Source organism: Phascolarctos cinereus, unplaced genomic scaffold (assembly GCF_003287225.1).
Source record: "Phascolarctos cinereus isolate Bilbo 61053 unplaced genomic scaffold, phaCin_HiC Scaffold_9;HRSCAF=440, whole genome shotgun sequence".
Taxonomy (NCBI): Eukaryota; Metazoa; Chordata; class Mammalia; order Diprotodontia; family Phascolarctidae; genus Phascolarctos; species Phascolarctos cinereus.
The window spans coordinates 93,057,121-93,078,417 of record NW_027556402.1 but is presented as its reverse complement, the minus strand read 5'-3'; the positions used below and the strand labels follow the sequence as shown (position 1 = coordinate 93,078,417).

Here is a 21,297-nt window from a genome sequence, read left to right as displayed (position 1 = left end):
GTCCTAGAAAATACCTGTATACACACTAAGAAGACATTTAAACCATGAAGGCTTTCTTTGAGTTCTACAGCAAAAAATTATTTATTCTTTATGAGTATTCTCACTTTTTCCTCATCATACATTCGATGGAATTCAGATAGAGATCCTACTATTTTTTTTGTTTGATGTTTGGTAGACTATTGCATGATTGGATAAAATAAAAATAGTATGTGAGTGCAATGGCTAAGTGAACACAATACAAACCAGACTTTCTGAGATATGGTAATCCCTTAGAAATCATCCAGTTGCTGAGGAATCAACATTTTACAGATTACATAAAGAGAAAGAATTTCAAAGGTATCTTAGTGCCAATGAGTATACTGACTTAAAGTGAGAAACTGCTACTTCTGAAACTTAGCAGCAGACATTCCCAATCATGTTTTTAGGAAGGGAATTAAGGAAGCAAAACACCACTCTGGCTGGTACACTTCTCCTTAACCATTACGTCTCTGTAGCAATTCATAGAGGATGTCTACATTATGTAAAACCATTTGACTGAAAAGTAGAACATTATGTCATTGCAACGCTTTGTCTACTTGACACTCAACATCTGCAGGCTTACAGATACATTTGCTTGCTGTTAGACAAATCTTCAGTGTAAGCAGAGGATCCACAGCGAACAGAACAGAAGATGGAAATCACTAACATAGCTTTCATTATTTTTAAATATGATGGGAATGACTGAATTTGCACACCTTAAAATATAAAAAGAGGAAAGTATTGTTCTAACTAGCTTACTAGAAAGAAGTCGTTACTACAGTATTTTACTGAATTGTAAAACAGCTCTAATCAAAGTGGGGGATAAATTGACTGAAATCTACCAGTGTCCTCTTTGCACCCTTAAATTAGGGTATGATTTTTATAGTAAAAATGACTTCTGGTCTGTGAACGGTTTTTGTGAATAACTTGTAAAATGTATTTAAGATTCATTTTTATTCACTAAAGACCGGAAACTATCCTCATATTTTCAACTTTCTTTGGGGCAATTGACTTCCCATGCATCAGCTGGTTATGGAGCACTATTTCTTATGCAATTCGAAAAGTTATCACAATTTTCCTGTTATGGAAAAACATTTCATGTAAATTTACCCATTTTGAAAAATAGTATGTTTACATTTTTCTCTTTGCACAGAACCCTGAGATGAAAAGGTTTACTGCATCATCTTTGTTTCAAATTTACATTTCCATAGAAGTCTTTTGATTAAAATAGCAATCCACTCCTAAAAGCACAGGTTCCAATCATGTAATGCCCATAGACACTACAGACAGACTCTGATGCTGAACTCAGATGGTTTGTGTGTCAAGTTAGTTAAATGATTTGCTGAAAAAGCTATTTTGGTCTGATTATTTCAATTTTAATGATAACCATACTGATGATTCAGTTTCATAGAAAAGCATTTGGTACTGTTTGAGACTTGTGATTTCATCAGTGTAGGGAACTTCCAGAGTGGAAATGTCTTGCATCAAAGAAGATTGTCAATATCCATGTAACTTTTAGTCTCAGAGAGAGTTAACTACCTAGGGCACTTGGGGTTAAGGAATGGTCATAGTATGTGTCAGAGGATGGTTTTAAATCTAGGCTCCCATCTCAAAGGCCAGTTCCCTATCCACTATAACATGATGCCTTTCAACCAAACCTTATGTCTGCCCTACGTCAACTACAACTATTGCTCCAAAGAAGTGAATTAAAAACACTGTATTCAGTGATGTATTGACAATCTCTGAAACAATATCTACCTATCAAATTCCTAGTACTGGTTTCTGTTAGTGAAAATGAATAAAAAATGTCAAATATATAAATAAGCCTTTAAAAAATTTGAATGGTTTCATATTTAAGAATAACAGGATTGAAATCTCATCTCCTTGTCCCTTTGAAGTACATTCTAGTAGGTACTAGAAGGTATACCAGGGTCCATTCTCCCCTCAGGCAGTTTGGTGTTGGCCTTTCTCATTGATGCAAGGAAGCCCAAGGTACAACGTATTGGGGAAACAATAATACCTCTGAGCAGATATTAACTTGTTTGATGTACTTATTGCATGATTTAGAAGTAGGAGACTGGATCAGGACAGTTAAGTGTTAAATCACAAATTTAAGTCACAAACAAACTTTGCCACGTTTGTTCTATCTATGAGCTCATAACCACCAGGGCAGAAGAATTTTCTCATATGGCTCACATAAGGTCATAACACTAGTCAAGCAGTTTAAAGGCAGGCTTCTCTATGAAGACTTATATATGCATATAAATCAATTGCTATATTGTATCACATTCATATCTTATAATAGCACAGTATAGTAAAGCTGGCCTTCGTTGCCAAGACCACCTTGGTCCTGCCTCTAACGCATACCAACAGTATAACCCAGCCAACAGCTTGCTTTGTTGTTATTCTAGGCCACTCTCTACAAGGTCATAAATTGCAGAAGAGTTCTGAACCTTATTGGATACAGAGTTTCCTTACTAGGAAATTCCCTACCACATGCATTGAAATGAAATAGAATCATATTAAATGAAACCACAAGTCCATTCTTATCCCTCTTCTATTGCTATGAATCTCCATAGTTTTAATTTCTTTTAGCTTCCTTATGTTTTTATCCCCTGAAACTGGTCCAAAAGATTTACTCTTGTCAGTTTATAATGCAGACATCTTAATAGAACAGAATGACCATTTATTCTATTTGAGGTGATCTTCTCTGGATGGCATTGTTCTGTTGTTATATACATTGACCACGTGTAGTCAGAGTTGCCTTAAGCGGTCCATAGGATAAAATGTTATAGGATAAATTAAGTACTTGAAACAAATATTGCCACTTGTTTCTCATGCAGATGCCACTTTATTCAAATGAAATAATAAGCTCACAAACACCAAGTTGGAAGGGACCCTAGATGCCACGTAGTCCAATCTCATCATTTCACATATGAAAAAAAACTAAGGCTAATAGAGTTAAGCAACTTTCCCAAGATTTCCCAAGGTCAGAGGTGAGATTTTAACCCTTGCACTCTGAGTCTAGAGTCAATGCTATTTCCACTATGCCACGTTGCCTCCAAGTAAATATACAGTGTTCTACTCACAGACACAAATACTTTTACATTTCCACTTTAGACTTTTATGACATTCTATGCTCTGACTATGCAATAGATACTGGGAGTAATGTAAAAGGCAGGAGATTGTTCTATTTGAACTTACCTTTGAAGAAGCAATCTTCATTGTGAACTATGGTCACCTTCTGTTTTTTCAGGCAGGCAGCTCTGTGTACTTCACAGTGGTTTTCATAAAATTCTCCATCTGACCCACACACAGGCTTGTAGTGAGGCTTGCAGTGGTCCATGCATGCACACTCAGCTTGCTCAGTCTCTCTGTTAATAACACAGTGCCTTCCCAAGCCACAGTACTTATTTTCACAGGATACAAGTGGACCATCCTGATTGAGATACCCTGGAGGAGAAAGAAAAAGTATATAGTCTATATTTGCACAGATAAGTAATAGACTTTTCTTATCCTTAAAATACATTCTATATTTTATGAGAATCATCATAGTCCCTGAATCAAACAACATCCATGTTGTAGGGAAATCAAGGTGGAAATGACCTAAGGGTCCAATGACCCTTATTCTCAGGCATTTGTGGTTCATCCAGCCAGGTCAGTCTATCCCCACTGCCAGTCCACAAGAGGCAGGTCTAGTAGCGTTCAAGGCTTCAAGCATTAATTACTGTGTGGACAAATATCTGAGCAGAGGAAAAAATTGGAGACAGATCTGGAGAGAAGTCATCTCCTACAACCTCAACCTTATTCATTCACTGTTAGAAGTTATATTTCAAAGTTGCAGTTGGTGAATCCCACTGTCACATACATGATAATTTCCAGTCATAAATACCCCTAACATACCATACACACAGACTATGCTTCCTAAAGGATGCTTGGATATATTTACACATCATTAATATTATCTACACAAAGAAAAAGAGAAGAGAGGATTAGGGTTTTTTTTTCTTACATAAAATCTGTCCTCGGGTTTTGTAATTCTAGGAATTTTAGTTGTGAGAAGTTTCCTTACATACGTTTCAATTTTCTTTCATTTTTTCTTTTTCTTTTTTTTTTTGAGAAAGGTATAAAATGAAAATACAATTTCATTAGGGTAGACTACTCTCTAAAAACATTCCCTCTATTACTGCAGATCAGCAATTGTCTTGCAGCTTTTGAGTTTAGAAAGTTGCCTAGGGTAGTTAGATGTGAAGTGACTTGCCCAGGATGACCCAGCCAGTATGTGCAGTATGGGCGTTAGAGACGGGACTTGAACCTAGTTTGTTTTTCCTCTATAACTATGAAGTTAACATTATCTACTATGCCATGGTGCTCTTCATGTTTCCAGAATGTATGTGTGTATGTATGTATATATTTATGTATTTGTATGTGTATTCCAAACTTCCTCATCTCAGAAATTAAAGTACATAAAGGTCATGAAATTTGATCCTTAATCCTCAAAACCTGAGTGTTTTTTTAATAATATAGTAAAAACAACAGTAAATATAGCAGTATGATTTCAAAAGTGCTTTAAGTCTATAAATTACATTATATGCCTTATTTTCTTTGAATCTCACAATTCAAGCTCATTATTTTATCCTCACACCTCATGGCTACTGACTCTTTTCCATTCTTTGGATACATAATTCATTTTCATTCAATCAGCCAGCATTTATTATACACCTACAAGGTTTCTGGCTCTCTGCTAGGTGCTGGAGATATAGAGATAAATATAAAATAGTCCCTGATATTGAGGAATTTACATTCTACTGTGTTCTATTGAAGGAAAGAACATGGACAACAATAAAAGTAACAAAAGTAAGAGTGTTTATTGTTTTCCAAAATGCTTTCCATAAATTATATCATTCGTTCCTCAATGCTGCATAGGAAACATTATAGATATTAATATACCTTTTCTCAAATGTAGAAAGTAAAGCCAAGAGAGATTAAGTTATTTTCCCAGAGTCACTTAGCTAGTAGGTGTCTGTGAAGGTACTCAAATACAAATCTTCCTGACTCTAAGCCTAATAATCTCAGCAGTACTCCACAGTTATTCTTTCCACATAAACAGGTATCAGAGTCAACAAATACAACACATACAGAGTATATACCAAATATTCAGTTGAAATGATCAAGTGGTTCCTGCTGATTATACTAAAACTGTCACTGCTTTAATTAGTAAGCCATTACATAAGTTCTAAGCATAGGTCTGGCTCTATAGACCACTATAGAAACCTTTTGGAGAAGGAAATGGCAAACCACTCCATCTTTGCCAAGAAAACTGCAAATGGAGTCACAAGTCAGACACAACTGAAATGACTGAAAAACAACAATAGAAGCAATTGGAAGGCTGAAATAAGATTACTCCTTTTTCTAAGACTTATTGATCTGTAAATTCCCTTTAGATTCTAAATCTATGATCCTATAGTCCCATAATATATTTCTTGTAGGTCATATTTTAATAACCCACAAGATAGAAAATATGACTTTAAAAATAAACCGAGAATGTGCTTAAATATGGATAAATAATTTAAATCAATTAACAAATACTTTGATAAATTTTGCATAAATTGAATCAGATTGTACTGGATCTTCACTAAACATAGGGAAAGTATAGAATTTAACACTTGAACTTTGGAGTATATTTAAATGTTGCAGACCTATTCCCTCCTTATGAGAATGGCAAAATGAGTTGGAATTTGACTTCAATTGGATTTTTATACGTGTAAACCACAATCAAAAGTCTTAAAGCTAGTGATTCAGTTAAGATGGTTGTGTTAGGAAGTTGGCCATTTTCTAGAAGTTGGTGACCTGTTTTATACAAGCCAGAAGTTGCATGTTGCATGTAACTGTGGAACAATTAAAGAAAATTTAATTAATTCATATGCAATCCAAAAGGGGACTCATATCATATAAATGAATGGCTAGAACATGTCCTTTTTTATAGTAATTGCCCATGACTAATGATAAACCCTAGTTTGGTATAAGATTAAATCAATTTAATCTGATTATTACATCAAGGTATACTTTTAACTACATTCAGTCCTATCACATACTAAATGAATTGCAATCATCACTGAACATCCCTGTATAATTTAACTTGCATAAAATTATTGATTTTTCAATACTTTTCACAGCAAATTGTACCATCAAACATTTCACGTATCTGTAGTTGCAATTCTGCACTTTGAGATCATTGTAATGATTTCTTTAAGAAACATAGAAAACTAAAACATCAAAACAAGAACAATAGTATCTCAAATCAAAAAGTAAAATATCCATGCTGTAACATAACCTTACCATACTAGCAATGTTCTATTTCAAATAGCATAGCAGAATTCATAGTAGCAGACATATATGTAGTACAGCTGAATTAATATCTCTCTAGTGAAGTGTTCTTATTTGTGTTCTATGCATCCAAACCATTCTCTTCAATCTCCCCTCCTAAACTCAAGCCTCTTATGAATTTCCTTATTTCTGTTCAGACTACCATCATTCTTTCAATCACTGGGGTTCTCAATTTGTCATCCTCCATTCTTCACCAGCCATATCCAATCAATTGCCAAATCTTGGCAACTCAACCTTATATATTGTAACCGGGCCTATGTTCAAAGCCTTTCTAGCTTGGGAGGATTTCATAGTACTCCAGTTTCCATGGTAAGGTGTATAAAAGTCCACCTCTAGATCATAATATCTGAAACAGAATCTAGGAGGAAGTAGTGTCATATTAACTTTCTATCGACTTACAAACTATGCCACCCGTACTCTGAATCTCTTCTTCAAGCCCCTCCTACCAGAGGACTCTGGATTCTGTGCTGGGGTTTCTGAGTTCTGATAAGTGAGTGAGCTTTGACCTTATCTTGCCCAGAACTCAGCCTCTTTGTCACTTCCTGACCATTTTCAAACTGTACTGGCATCCTCTTTTCTAAACCCCCTTAATCGGAAATGCTACATAACAGGCCTTGATTTGTTGTTTTGTTGATTGCTTAGACTTAAGAAAATGATACAGAAAATATTAGTAATTCAGCTTAAATTTAAAAGTGTGTCATGCCTTCCGGAGAGCTAATTGTTACACATTCACTAGAAAACCACAGCATATGTGTTTTTTTGTTTTTGTTTTTTGGGTGAGTGTGTTTTTTTTTTTCAAACTAGATGAAGTACTTTCTTGACCATTGGCACTACAGAGATTATACCTTAGGAGACAACTTTTTCATCTCTGGAAATCCCAACCTGAAACCTGTGCTTACCTGACTGATGAGTATACACACAAAGCTCACTGTTGTAGCCAGGCCTAGCCATGCTTCACATTCCACCCGTCACCTATCATCTCCCCTACTGCCCTGTACCCTCCTCATTCTTACTTCTCCCTCTATTCTATTTCACTTAGTTATCTTATCAACTCCCATGGCTTCAATTATCTCTATACTCAAAATTGCTATATTCACTTATCAAGCCCTAACCCTTCTGCTGGCCTCCAGTCTTTCATCTCCAACTGCCTATTATAAATCTTGTACTGCATGTCCTTTGCATATCTTAAACTCAATATATCACAAACTGAATTTATTATTTTCCCCAAAATATTCTTCCCCTCTCTTTCCAAACATCCCTATTACTATTGTGGGCACCATCATCCTTTCATTTACTCAGGCCTACCGTCTATCCTCATTGCTTACATATCCAATCTATTGCCACGGCTTGCTGATTTTCCCTTTGTTGTGTCTCTCAACTAATCCCATGCTCTTCTCTGACACTGCTATCACCCTGGTATGTGCTCTCCTCAGCTCACACTGTACTATTGGAATAGCTTGCTTTTTGGTCTTCTTGCCTCAAGTCTCTCCCCACTTTATTCTCCACTCAATTCTCAAAGAATTGTTCCTTAAGTACAGGTATGACTGTGTCAGCCTCTTACTCAATCCCCAGTGCCTATCTTTTATCCTCTTATTTGGGATAAAATGAAAAAAAAAACCCTCTGTTTGGATTTCAAAGTCCTTCATACCATGCCCACACATCTTTCCAGTCTTCTTATACTCCTCATTCCCTACCATGTACTTTGTGATTCAGGACACTGGCCTCTGTGCTATTACTCGAACAAGACATTCCATCTTCTAACTTCCATCATTTCCACCGGCTATCCCCATGTGTGAAATGCTTTCCCTTCTTATCTCTGCTTCCTGGCTTTCTTAGAGTCCCAGCTAAAATTCAACCTTCTATAGGAAGTCTGTTCCAACCCTTCTTAATTTTAGTACCTTCTCTCTCTTGAATAGCTCCAATTTATCCTATATATAGCTTGCTTGTACATAATTATTTTCATGTTGCATCCTCTTTTAGATTGTAAGCTCCTCAAAGGAAGGAGTGTCTATTACTTTTCACTGTATTGCCAATGCCAAACACCAGAGTTGGCACTTTTAAGTGATTATTGATTGAATGAATTTAGAAGTTCTACCCTTTGGCCATGATGTTTAGCCTTCACAACTTCAAATACTCAATTTGCCATTTAAAGCTTCAAATGCTCTCCTAAAATATAAAAAATTGAAATCTTCTTGTATTAATTTTTAAATTCAAAACAGGTTTTTGCAAAAATCATGTAGTTTATCTTCCATAGTTTAAAATAATTTTGGAGAAAGGCTTCATAACAGACTGAGACACTTATTTTAAATAATATTGGACTTAGAAAACCTAGGTTGAAATACTGTTTTTGCCACTTACTACCTTGAACAAGTCACATAATGGCTCTATGTCTAAGTTTCTTCATCTGTAAAATGAGAAGATTGGCTTCTAATGCTTTTTTCATCTCTAAATTTTGTATGCTTTTTTTCATTTTTTATATCTGATTTATTTTCTGGCTTATTACACATGTCAACAGGTTTATAATAATAATAAAGATAGTGACAGTTACCCTCCGGAGTGGAAAAAAGTCTACTTTCTGCCCAAATGTTTCTGTCCATTTTCATTTTCTAGAGCAACAAAAAGATTCCTTAAACTTTTTGGGGACAAAGGGTATTTCATTTTTTGTCTTAATAGCCCTGGTAAAGTGTAGCAAAATAGTAGTGCTTCATGAATGTTTATTGTGTATGTGTTGAAAACTCTTCATGACACACATATATCTTTAGTCATCTGAGGTGGCACGATGAAGTTAGGAAGATCTGGATTCAAGTGATACCTTGGACATGTGTTAGCTGTCCTGCTGTGGAAACTTAGAAAATGTCTCAGGGCCCAAGGAAGTTACAAAGGATTTCCTAAACTGTAACAATGAAGAAATTTTCCACATGAAGGAATTTTTTACAATGATGGAATAACAGCTGTGGATCACCCAAAATAAAGGGAACTCAAATCCCTCTCCCCATATATACAATTCTTATTATATCTGAAGATTTTTCAAAGTGTCTCATGATACAACTAATCTTTACTTGAAAATAAAAAGACAAGATGCTATGGTCACAGTTTCCTTCTATCAACCATGAACAATTAAATGTTTTTGTTACATTTTCTAGTAAAGTAGACTAAGGTGTAGTTATTGCTAAAAATTGCTAGGGGAAAAATATACTCTTTGATAATATCAGTTGACATCAGAGCTCCCAGCTGAGCCTTCTAAGGGAGGAGGACTGGGGAAGGAGGAGAGAAAGAGGCATTGAAAAAGAAAATCCATATCCCATATAAGGTCTTTGTCACAAAGGTCACATATCGAGGTCAATGGCAGATCTGTGTTTAAGTTTTCCCCTTCACTGATTTCATGCCTTTCTGTATTAATTAGCAACATAGCACTCCAGTGGAGAGGCAATAGCACTCTGGTGTTGCATTAACTATGAATGCCAGACCACCTAACTTCTTGAAATGATTGATGTAAGATAGACTTAAAGATGCCTTTATGCAGCTACACAGATTCCAATTCAACTGAGCTAGAAAGAAGTTACAAGTTGAAATGATAGCACTTAATGAAAATTCCTTGCTTTTAACTAGAATACTTCTGTTGCCTTTTTCCCCAACTTTTTTTTTCTATTTAAAAATTCCATTGCTGTTTTTATAATTGCTGTCTGAAGGGCAACAGGTTACTCTAAGAGAAGTTGAACAAGAAGGCATCTTATTCATTGAGTCACTGATAGATGGATAGCGTTTTCCAATTGATTATATTTCAATAGTCGCGTACTGGGCAAACTCTCAGTCTGGCAGTCCATCTTAGCCCAACCTTGCCCAATAACAGCAGGAAAACACACAACAGCTCAACTGTTAAAGGTTTTAGATGGTCACAGTGCACTGAATCTTGTGCAGGTATTGGAGCATTAATTCAAACTGCCATTTGCCTTGATGTTTACAAGATCTTGACGAGTCTTCTTAAACTTAACAGTAAGTAGGGTGAGACAAAGCAGATGTAACATAAGATTGAGTTAACATTTACATCAGGTTGCCAGATGTAGGTAACAAAATTTCACCTTCAAAATATATTGGAGTCATTGATAATTCAAAATGGGTAATTAACATAAAAGTTGAAGATTAACTGTGCAATTAATCTGTTTGAGGTTTATTTGATACATTCCAAAACCAAGGCATTTACTTGTATGCTGGGTACACTTGAAAGTTTTACAGTTGACATTTGGGCACCCACACATTAAATAAAATGTGCCCTTCAGCTTTTTTCCCATAACATTCACAAGAAGACATTATATAAAGATATGTGGGGAACAAAGCTCTCTGTTTATCCAAAATCAGTTATGTAATAATGGGTAAATGAAACGTATGAACACTGGATGACTTACACAGATAACTCACTCTAAGATTGGGGAGGAGGAAGTGTTAATTTGGAATATTTAAAACCACAGAAAGTTTCAAATTCTGTATCACCCAAAAGAAAAAAAAAGTCTAATAATCTGAGATATTGTTTACCTACAGAAATAACTCAGAACCCTCTCCCCACACATACAATTCTTAATATATCTGAAGATATATACTAAATGGCTGAAGCTACTAGAAGGATGGTGACAGAATTGACAGAATTCTTGGAGTTAGAAAGATGTGGGTTAATCTCTTGCCTCTGATACGTACTAAATACGTGACCCTAGGAAAGTCACTTATCCTGCTTACTCTTCAGTTGCCTCATCTGAGAAATTGGTTTAATATACACTATTTACCTCACAAGGTTATGGTAATAAAAGTTGTTTGTAAAATGCTACAAAAATGTAGCTAGTTAACAGAGAGGCTGCATAGTATAGTGGATAGATGGCTGGCTTTGGAGTCAGGGACTTCTATTCAAACCCTGCCTGTGACCCTCTGCAAGCTGGGTGACCATAGGTAATTCCTTCAGCTTTTCAGTAGCCCCAGGCAGCCTCCTAGGATTATAATTTGCCAATGAGTTACTAAATTGAATTTGAGGAATAAGATTCCTACATCTAGAATAGCTGCCTGCCCCCTTTCATCCACTTCCCAGCCTGAAAAACTTATAAGGATAGTAATAACACTTAGGCAGTTTTTTGTGAGGTTCAAATGAGGTAGCATATGTAAAGTGCTTTGGAAAGCCTAACAAAAACTAAGTGTCACTTATCTATGAGATCCTTGAGGGTAGGGATTGCTACTTTATTTTTTTTTCTTTTTGTATCCCAGCACTTAGCATACTATCCTGAACAAGGTCTTCCATGTGCCTGTACTTAAATGTTTATTGGAAAATTCTGGGAAGATGGCAGTGTAGGTCAGAAAATTCCAAGCTCTCCAGATTTCCCCCACAAAAGAGATAAAATAGCAGCTTGGGGCAAACATAAAATGATAAAAATAAATAAGAGAAGGGACAGAACAGTGGTCCTCCTGGGACAATCGGAGAAGATCTAAAGAAAAAGCCCTGGATGAGGTTTGATGCCTATGAAGAATAAACACCTCCAGGCTAGTTCCACTTAAACAAGTGGAGAGGCTTAGGGGTGGACTGGTTGGGAGGCTGCCTCAGCCCCTGCCACAGGAACCTTTACCCCTAGGACAGAGAGGTGAGTTGGGTATCTGAGCCAAGGAAGATCCAGGGAATTTCTGCTGACAAGGAATGGCAAACCCAGCTGTGTTACAGGGATGCAGATCCCCCACAGCTAGAAGGGATCAGCACACGCCCTGTGAGTGCAGAAGCAGTGGGGAAGGGACGCTGCTGGCTGTGGGCACTTACTATAGGTTGGGGGTCTTGGTTTTGGTTCCAAGCCAGAGGGAAGAACTGAAGGAAGATCTGAGGCCAGAGGCACCATTCCCCCATAGACCAGACTAGAAGTGATTGCCAAAAATAAGCTGCTAGAAATTAAAAAAAAAAAAAAAGCTGGCAAAGGAGAAAGAATTCAACCATAGAAAGTTACTATGGGAATAGAGAAGACCAGGGTTCATCTTCAGAGGAGGGTAGTGAAACAAAGTAACCCTCTCCTACTCCAAAAAGTAACATCAAATGATCACATGCCCTAAAAGAATACATGGAAGAACTTAAAAAAGACTTGAAAAATCAGTAAGAGAGATTTAGGACAAATTAAAACACACACACACACACACACACACACAGAGACACAGACACACACACACACACACACACACACACACACACACACACACACACACACGAAAAACAAGATTATCAAAAGAAAGTCAACCAAATTAGAAAAGGAGAGCCAGAAAGGAAGAAAATCACTCACTGAAAATCAGAATAAGTTAAAGGGAAGACAGCGAACTCATAAGAGATCAAGAAATAATAAAATATAAAGCTTTAAAAAATAGAAGAGAATGTGAAACATCTCATAAGAAAAACCACTGATCAAGAAAACATAAGAATTATCAGACTACCTGAAAGCTATGATCAAAAAAAGAAAACTATCTTGATACAATAATGCAAGAAATAATTAAATTGTCCTGAAGCAATAGAACAAGAAAGGAAAGTATAAATACAAAAAAAAGCTACCAATTACGACCTGAAAGAGATCCTATAAGGAAAACTTATAGGAATATCATAGTCAAATTCTCAAACCCCTAGCTCAAGGATAAAATAATTACTACCAACAAGAAAAAATATTAAATATGGCAATGCCACAATCAGAATCACATAAAACTTAGCAGTGCCAACACAAAAAAACACAGGTCTTGGAACTAGATCTATATATATACATACGTATATGTGTGTGTGTGTGTGTGTGTGTTAAACACATATATGCACATATGTACATATATAACATATACACACACATATATATATGTGTGTGTGTGTGTGTGTGTGTGTGTGTGTGTGTGTGTGTGTGTGTATATATATATATATAATATATATAATATATATATATATATATATATATATATTATATATTATATATTATATATATATGCGCAAAAGGACTAGGGTTCTGACCAAAATATCATACCCAGCAAAAGCAAGCATAATCCTGAATGAAAAAAAAAATGAACACTTGATGAATTATCAGACTTTCAGGATTTTGTTTAAAAAAAAAAAAAGACCTAAACTTGATAGAAGAATTGACACACAAGAGCTAAGAGAAATATAAGGTACATACTAAAGACTAATTACAGGGGACCCAATAAGGATACACTGTTTATGAGAAAATGTAAAATTTATGCCTAAGATTCTTATTAGTAAGTAAGGAGTTGGTAAGACAGATTGAGCATAGACCTGAGTATGATATGATTTTAAAAAGTAAAACCAAAGTAGAAAATTAGGAAAGAATTTTCACAACCAGTGTCTCTGATATGGGCTTTATTTTTAAAACATATAGAGAATTAAGTCAAATTCATAAGAATACAAGTCATTTGCCAATTAATAAATGGTCAAAGGATATGAACAGGCAGGTCTCAGATGAAGAAATTAAAGTCATCCATAGTCATATGAAAAAATGTTCTAAATCACTGTTGATCAGAGAAATGCAAATCAAAACAACTCTGAGGTACCATATCACACCTGATTGTCCAACACGACAAAACAGGAAAATGATAAATGTTGGAGAAGATGTGGGCAAACTGGAATATCAATACATCATCGGTGGAGTTGTGAAATGATCCAACCACTCTGGAGAGCAATTTGGAACTATGCCCAAAGGGCTACAAAAATGTGCATACCCTTTGACCCAGCAATAGCACTTCTAGCGCTGTATCCCAAAGAGATCATACAAATGGGAAAAGGACCCACATGTACAAAAATATTTATAGCAGCTCTTTTTGTGGTGGCAAAGAACTGGAAATTAAGAGGATGCCCATCAATTGGGGAATGGCTGAGCAAGCTGTGGTATATGAATGTAATGGAATACTGTTATGCTATAAGAAATGATGAACAGGCTGACTTCAGAAAAATCTGGAGAGGCTTGTATGGTCTGATGCTGAGTGGAGTGAGCAAAACCAGGAAAATGTTGCACACAGTGACTGCCACGTGTACAATGACTAATGCTGATAGACTTAGCCCTTCTCAGCAATGTAAGGATCTAAGACATCTCCAATGGCCTCATGATGGAAAATGCTATGCACATCCAAAGAAAGAACTATGGAGTTTGAATGCACATTGAAGCATACTAATTGCTATTTTTTTTCTTCTGTTTTGTTTTGTTTTCTCTTTCTTGTGGTTCCTCCTATTGGTTCTAGCTCTTCCTTACAACATCAGTAATGGGAAAATATGTTTAACAGCAATGTATATGTAAAGCCTATATAAGCATGCCATCTTTGGGAGGCAGGGAGGGAGGGAGGGGGAGAAAAATTTAAAACTCAAAAGCTTATGGAAGTGATTGTTGATAAATCGAAATAAATTAATTTTTAAAAAAAGTAAAACCATTTAGGAATAGCTTAAAAAAAAGTAATTACCTTATACAAATGAGGTGAAAGAGGAAGAAGTGACACAGGAATTCAGTGGGGTGAAAAGGGCTAGTAGTTCTGGAACCTTACTTTTTTCAGGAATGGGTTCAAGATGGAATGAAACATATATATCTAGAAGAGTATTAAAGTCTTCTAAAATCAAAAAGAAATAAAATGCTAAGAGGAGAGGGATGGGGGAGAGGATAAGGGAAGGATCTTTAGAGGGATCTTTTTTCATTTCTTATTTTATATTTAAGTTCAAAATTTTTAAAAAATTACAAAAATATGTTTATTCATTGATTGATTGGTGTGAAGCAAACCATTTAATCTCTTTAGGAAAGAGTTTATTTATCTATAAAACAAAGTGAATGGAATAGGTGATAACCAAGATTGTGCCTGTCTTCCAAATAAAAATCTATATTATGGACATAGTCTATCTCAGCCTATTCATCAATGGATCTCCCAGTTAGATCTATAGTACTATCTGCAGGGTACTATGTGCCATGGGTAGCTAAGTGGCAAAGTGGATGGAGAGCTAGGACTGGAGTCAGAAAGACTAATCTTTCTGAGTGCAAATCTGGCCTCAAGATACTTACTAGCTCTGTGAACCTGGGCAAGTCACTTAACCTTGTTTGTCTCAGTTTTCTCATCTGTGAAATGAGGTGGAAAAGGAAATGGCAAACCACTGAAGTATTTTTGCTGAGAAAATCCCAAAGAGGATCATGAAGAGTTGGAAACAACTAAACAACAACAAAAACAACAGCAACAACAGCAACAAAAATCCACTGAAGTGTGCTGGAGATAGCTTGAACAGGCTTCCAAAAGCTGGTTGTTACGTTTTCAGGGTAAGCATTTACTCTTCAGTAGGCTTGATCTGTATTTGTTGTTGTTTTTATTATTTAGATTTAAGAAAGTGATAGAGAAAATATGAGTTACGCAGATTAAAATTCAAAATGCAGTCTGAGTACTTTTTTTTTTTCCTGGAGAGCATATTGTTAAAATTTGCCAGTACTCTGCTGCATCTATGCAGTCACCTAGGATAATTCTCTCATTTTATGGACAAGGAAACTGAAGTCCAGATAAATCCAGGGATTGTCCAAGGCTCACACATCTAGTTACTAACAATTTAGGATTAAATCCTTAGTCTTAATTTACAAACTAAAATTATTCCCACTACCCTATTATTCTCTAGAATGTTTGTAGTTTATATTTTCACATGAAAATTACATGTCTATATTACAGCTCAATTCCACTAACAGGCACACTAGCATAAGAAAATCACAACATTGTGTTCTTGTTGAAACTTTCGTTCACAACCTAATAATTTACTTATTTCCCATCAGCATTTTCTAAGGACCCCCCGGAACATCGAAAGGATATTTTAAATAAACCCACTAATTAGCTCTAGGAACAAAGGAGTGTATTCATGAATACTTTTATCACTTCATTCAGTTTAACAAATAATCCCAAAGAGGACCACAGACAAAACCCTATGGGAACATTAACAGGAATAAGAGTATCAACAGAAGCACAGGCCCTTAGTTGGCTCACCACTGATGAATATTAAATGTTTTAAGGAGTTTAGCCCTGTCTTACAAACACTCTGGCCTGGCACTGCATAAACAGATGCTCCAAAAACATCACCTGCTTAAAAAAGGAAGATGCCATACTGTTCCTGATTTCTTCATAATATATTAGCTTGCCTTCTACTCCTTCCTTAGCAGTATTACCTAGTTTCCATCCAATTTCCAGTGTCAATGTCAAACTGGAAAAAATAAAATAGCAGAACTGATAATGGGTTTCACATTCAAGCCTTCCTTGGTATTAAAATAATCTTATTAGAGATAATATTAGCATATTTTGGTATTATATATTTCTGTAACATTATAAAACCCTTAAACAAACAAAGATAAGATGTGTTTGGAGCCAAGCAAATTAAGATATTCATTGCCAAAAGTGAGAATGGTATGCATTGTTCTGTGATAAGAAACTGAGTCAATGGACATGAGGAATACTATACTATGAATTTACTTTTGATTCATTCCTTTCTCAAGTTGCAAGCTGGGTCATCTGATTCACCCAAGTCTACTTGGAGACTTACTCTCTGTGTCTCCATTTTCTCTCTGTAGAATGAGGTATGAGATTTGATGAACCATGAGGAAGGATGGAGGGAAAAAAAAGGAGAGGGAAAGGAGAGGAAAAGAAGAAGAGTTAGGAAAGGAGAAGAGGGAAAGGAGAAGAAGAGAATGGAGAGAAGGAAGGAGGAAAGTAGGAAGAGCAGGAGGAAAGACTGGGGCTAGGTGGGAAGACTGATGAAGATGATGGGACTTATTCCTTTTGGAATAAAACCCACTGCTGATGACAGTTGCACCTCAAAGGATATAAATTCTAATTAATGCCACCTTGTTAGCATTATGCTTAGAGCCCTATGTTAGTCATAATAAAGTTACAAAGGAAATTTCAGTTTTCAGAATTCAGGGGACCACACAATCCCAGCTACAATGTATGTCACATTAAATACATAGCTTTTGAAAGGTTGAATGGGAGAAAAAGTATGTAAGAATGCATACAGCCAAGATACATGTGCAATTCATTATTACTGTTCAAAGACATATACATAAGTAAGTACCTTGGAGGAGAAAGAGGAAATTAGTTGGAAAAGCTTCCTAGAAGCCCTTACAAAGACCTTACAATTAATCTCTTCAGAATAGTCCCCCTTATATCAAAAATTTTGGGGTTATAACATATTTTATATGTGTTTCTCTGAGAATTTTTCTTTTACTATACTTGAGGATAAGTGAGAGACCCAGAACTTCCTCCATCCTATATTGTTCCTATAGTTGGGAAGTGGACATGAGTATAAACATAATTCAAAATCATTAATAGTATTTTAGCAAGGCCAGGGTCACTCAGAAAGAGCATGAAGTGGTGAAGAATACTGATGGGCTAAGTACTCCTCCAAATGTAAGCTTCTCATTCATTTCATGATTCTAGATGGATACCCTCTTCACCTTCTGCTTCTAATCAAGATTCATTTCTAGTAGTAAACTACTGGAAAAATACAATAAAATAAAATAAAATATAACCAATATAAACAGTAAAGTAGATTTCTATACAGTATTCAGGAAAGTCTGGGTCTCAGTGACCCTTTGGAAGGTACTGATCCTCTCAGTGGCCTAAGCAACCTTCTAACACTGAACAATGCAGAATAAGTTCCCATCTGCATTCATAGAGATACATTAATAAAATCATAGTTCTAGAAAACCATAAAAGCACAGCCCACCAAATACCCCTAACAAACACAAGCTCCACTGTAATCCTGACCTTTAAGTTCCTCATTGTCAGACTAACTTGGATACTGTCATACAAAAGAATTTTAGCTTCTTAAATGGAGTAGAAGGACTTGCTTGATACACAAATTATTATACACAGTGAATAGTTTGTAGAAGAAATTAGATTCCAGCACATTTTTGTATGTATGTATGTATGCATATAAAATACACACACACATATTTGGCAGTCATCCTCAACTGCTTGTTTTTCATCAATAATCAGCAAATAAATAAATTAATGCATGCTGCCTATGCTGATACTTCTTCCTATAAGCTAGTATCATCATTAGGACACAATCCATCAAAACCCTCTTAAAAGATTAGCTATGAAAACAAAAGAATAAATAGTGGCAAAAATCTATCATATCTCCAGGCTCCTCCCAAATGTCGTTTTATGTGCTAACAGCCTATATAACATGGAATGTAAAAATTATTGAAATAGTGAAATAAAATAAAAAGTTTTGAAGACAACATAAGCATTTTCTCTGTTGATATTCTCACAGATATGAATGAAACCAGCAGAACAGGCTAAATACTTAAATTATATTTCTTAGCCACTGAAAACTTCAACAAAAACCTCCTTTAATATTTCCTCTTAGCATGAACAAGGTCCTGGATTTTAGAAGCTGTGTCAACAAACCACAAGTTCTAGAAAGTAGTACCCAAACTGGGGAATCTTTAAATATGGGCCTAGAAAGAGATTACACAGCTTTTGGCAAAGAATGAACCTTACTAAATTACAAGAGAATCATAGCCATAGAGTTGGCCATAAAACAACGAAATTTTCCAGTCACAGTGAGTCTACCTACTAAAGTTTGAAGGGGCTCTGCTTTCTGTTGATGATAGGAAGACTTAATAGTGATAAAGTCATAGATTCTGGAAATGCTGAAGTGTTCAGTTTGACATAAATTTTAATATGAAGAACAAAATTCACAACATTGAGCTTTTATTTTCATGTGCTAAAATATAATAGAACATTTGATATTATAATGAAATTTCTATAAATGTATACTTGTTAAAAATGTGAGAACACATTTGCTGTGAAATCACATTAATGAAATTTAACTGTATAAACATAAATGACATTCCTTCCTCGACAGCATTTTCTGTGAAAAATAGTACTTCCTTTCTGATGTTTCTCTTACTTTTAAAATAATTAAATAATTGAAGTAAATAATCATAACTGACCAAGGGACTCTTCTAGGTCATATTCATCCTTCTTCCATCAGGTTTTAGTTTTTTAACCATTCCAGTGAAGATAGTATTCTATTTTAGGGACATGTTTCTGAATGTTTATCATTCATCACTTTCAGGATATTCTCCCTCATGATTAATTACCTACATTTAATATGTGATTACAATTTTCCAGAGGTAGAAGAAGCTCCAGCAGTCCTACCTGTATCTGAAATGAATCTCCCTTAAAATATACGTACTGTATTGCAGTTAAACTTAACTTGAATTCAAAGAATCTAGATTCCTCTCCTAGGTCCAACAATAGTTGTGTGTCTATGGAAAAATCTTGTCTTCCTGAGTTTCCGTTCTGTCATCTGTAAAATGGGATAAGACCATTTGCACTGCCTATCTTATAAGGTGGTGGGTCTAAGAAGTGTGTGTGTGTGTTTTAATCTGTAAAACATGGACAACTGTGACATCATTATTATTGACATCCATAACAAATGATTATCCAGCCTCATGTTGAAGACTTCTGGTTCTGAAAAACTTATTACCTTCTGAACATTTACTTCTTTTTAGATACGTTTAATTATTAGGAATTTCTTTCTTGTATTCCTAAATATTTAAGACATGTGGTGAAATAGATAGACTACTGAATTTAAGGTAAGGAAGACCTGAGTTTGAGTCTTGTCTCAGACATTAATGACTCTCTGATCCAGGGCAAGTCAATTACCATTTTCTGCTTCAGTTTCCTTATTGATAAAATAGGGATAATAATAGCATATGATTGAGGGTGGGATATTACATGTAAAGTGCTTTGGAAACCCAAGTGCATGACTTTATAATGATCAATTTCAAATTTTCTCATTAGATATGGCTCATGATTCTAGCCTGTGTAGAAGTACTTGCATCTTAATTTGACATTCATTAATTATCCCTCCAAGCTTTACACACTCTGATAATGTGATAAACATGCCATCATTAAAAAAAAAAAGGTTTGACTAGAACAAGGCCAAAGATAGAACTCTGCAGCCTTGAAATAGAAAGCTTTCTCAAGAATGGCATCATTCAGAGCCAACATGGCACAGTGAAAAGGTACTCGCTCTCACTCTCCCTATCAAACTCTGAAAACCCAGAAAATATCACTCCAGAAAAACACCCTGGAACACCTGAACTAGAAGAAAGAGAGGAACAGCAGTGCAGCAGCCCAGCAAACGGGTCTCCCAGTGCCTCAGCAAAAATAAGGGAGGCAGAACTACAAGGGGCCCCAGACAGATAAGTACCCTGTGGCATTCATCTGAAAGGAGGTGAAGAAAACTACCTAAAGGCTTCATAAAGCCCTGACCTTGCTGATTCCAACCCAACACCAGGTGAGCTGTAGGAGCCCTGAAGCCCCCAATTGTGAAGAGTCCTGAAGCCCAGGTGGTAGAACAGGCAAACACCAACCCCTGGACCTCCGAGTGCCTCAGTGAGGGCAAGGGGGGGGGGGACCGGTGGAAACCAGCTCAGAAAACCACCAGGAGTCTCGGCACTGTACCCAAAGGAATCTCCCGGTGCATTAGCAAAAACGAGGGAGACAACACTGCAGGGCTCCCCAGGCAGATAAACAACCTGCACCACCCATCTAAAAGGAGCTGAAGAAAGCTGAAGGAAAGGAAAAGCAGGCAACCTAGAATTGCCTGAAAGTTCCAGCCTTGCTGATTCCACCCCAACACAAGGTAAGCTGCCACAAACCTACAGCCTCCAATTCCCAGCATAAGAGGCCCTAGCACACAAAGCCAGTGACCAAGAACTAGGCTCCCAAAACAAGAAGCTTGGGTCAGTACCCTCTGTTCCCCAGCAGAAGAGCTCAATCTCTTTAAAGGCCAGAGAATAAAGAAACACCATGAGTAAAAAGAAACATACCATAGATTCATATTATGAGAAGAGTGAAGATCAAGACAGAAAT

General features: G+C 36.1%; 1 protein-coding gene across 2 annotated transcripts in view; it reads right to left on the bottom strand.

Moving 5' to 3' along the window:
* The window catches only part of FSTL5 (follistatin like 5), a 948,118-nt gene that overhangs the window by 629,058 nt on the left and 297,763 nt on the right, over positions 1-21,297 (bottom strand). For both annotated transcript variants that reach the window (XM_020969711.1, XM_020969713.1), the window contains exon 4: positions 3,223-3,471. In XM_020969711.1, the coding sequence (XP_020825370.1) occupies positions 3,223-3,471 (249 nt within the window). The remainder of the gene's footprint in view (positions 1-3,222; positions 3,472-21,297) is intronic.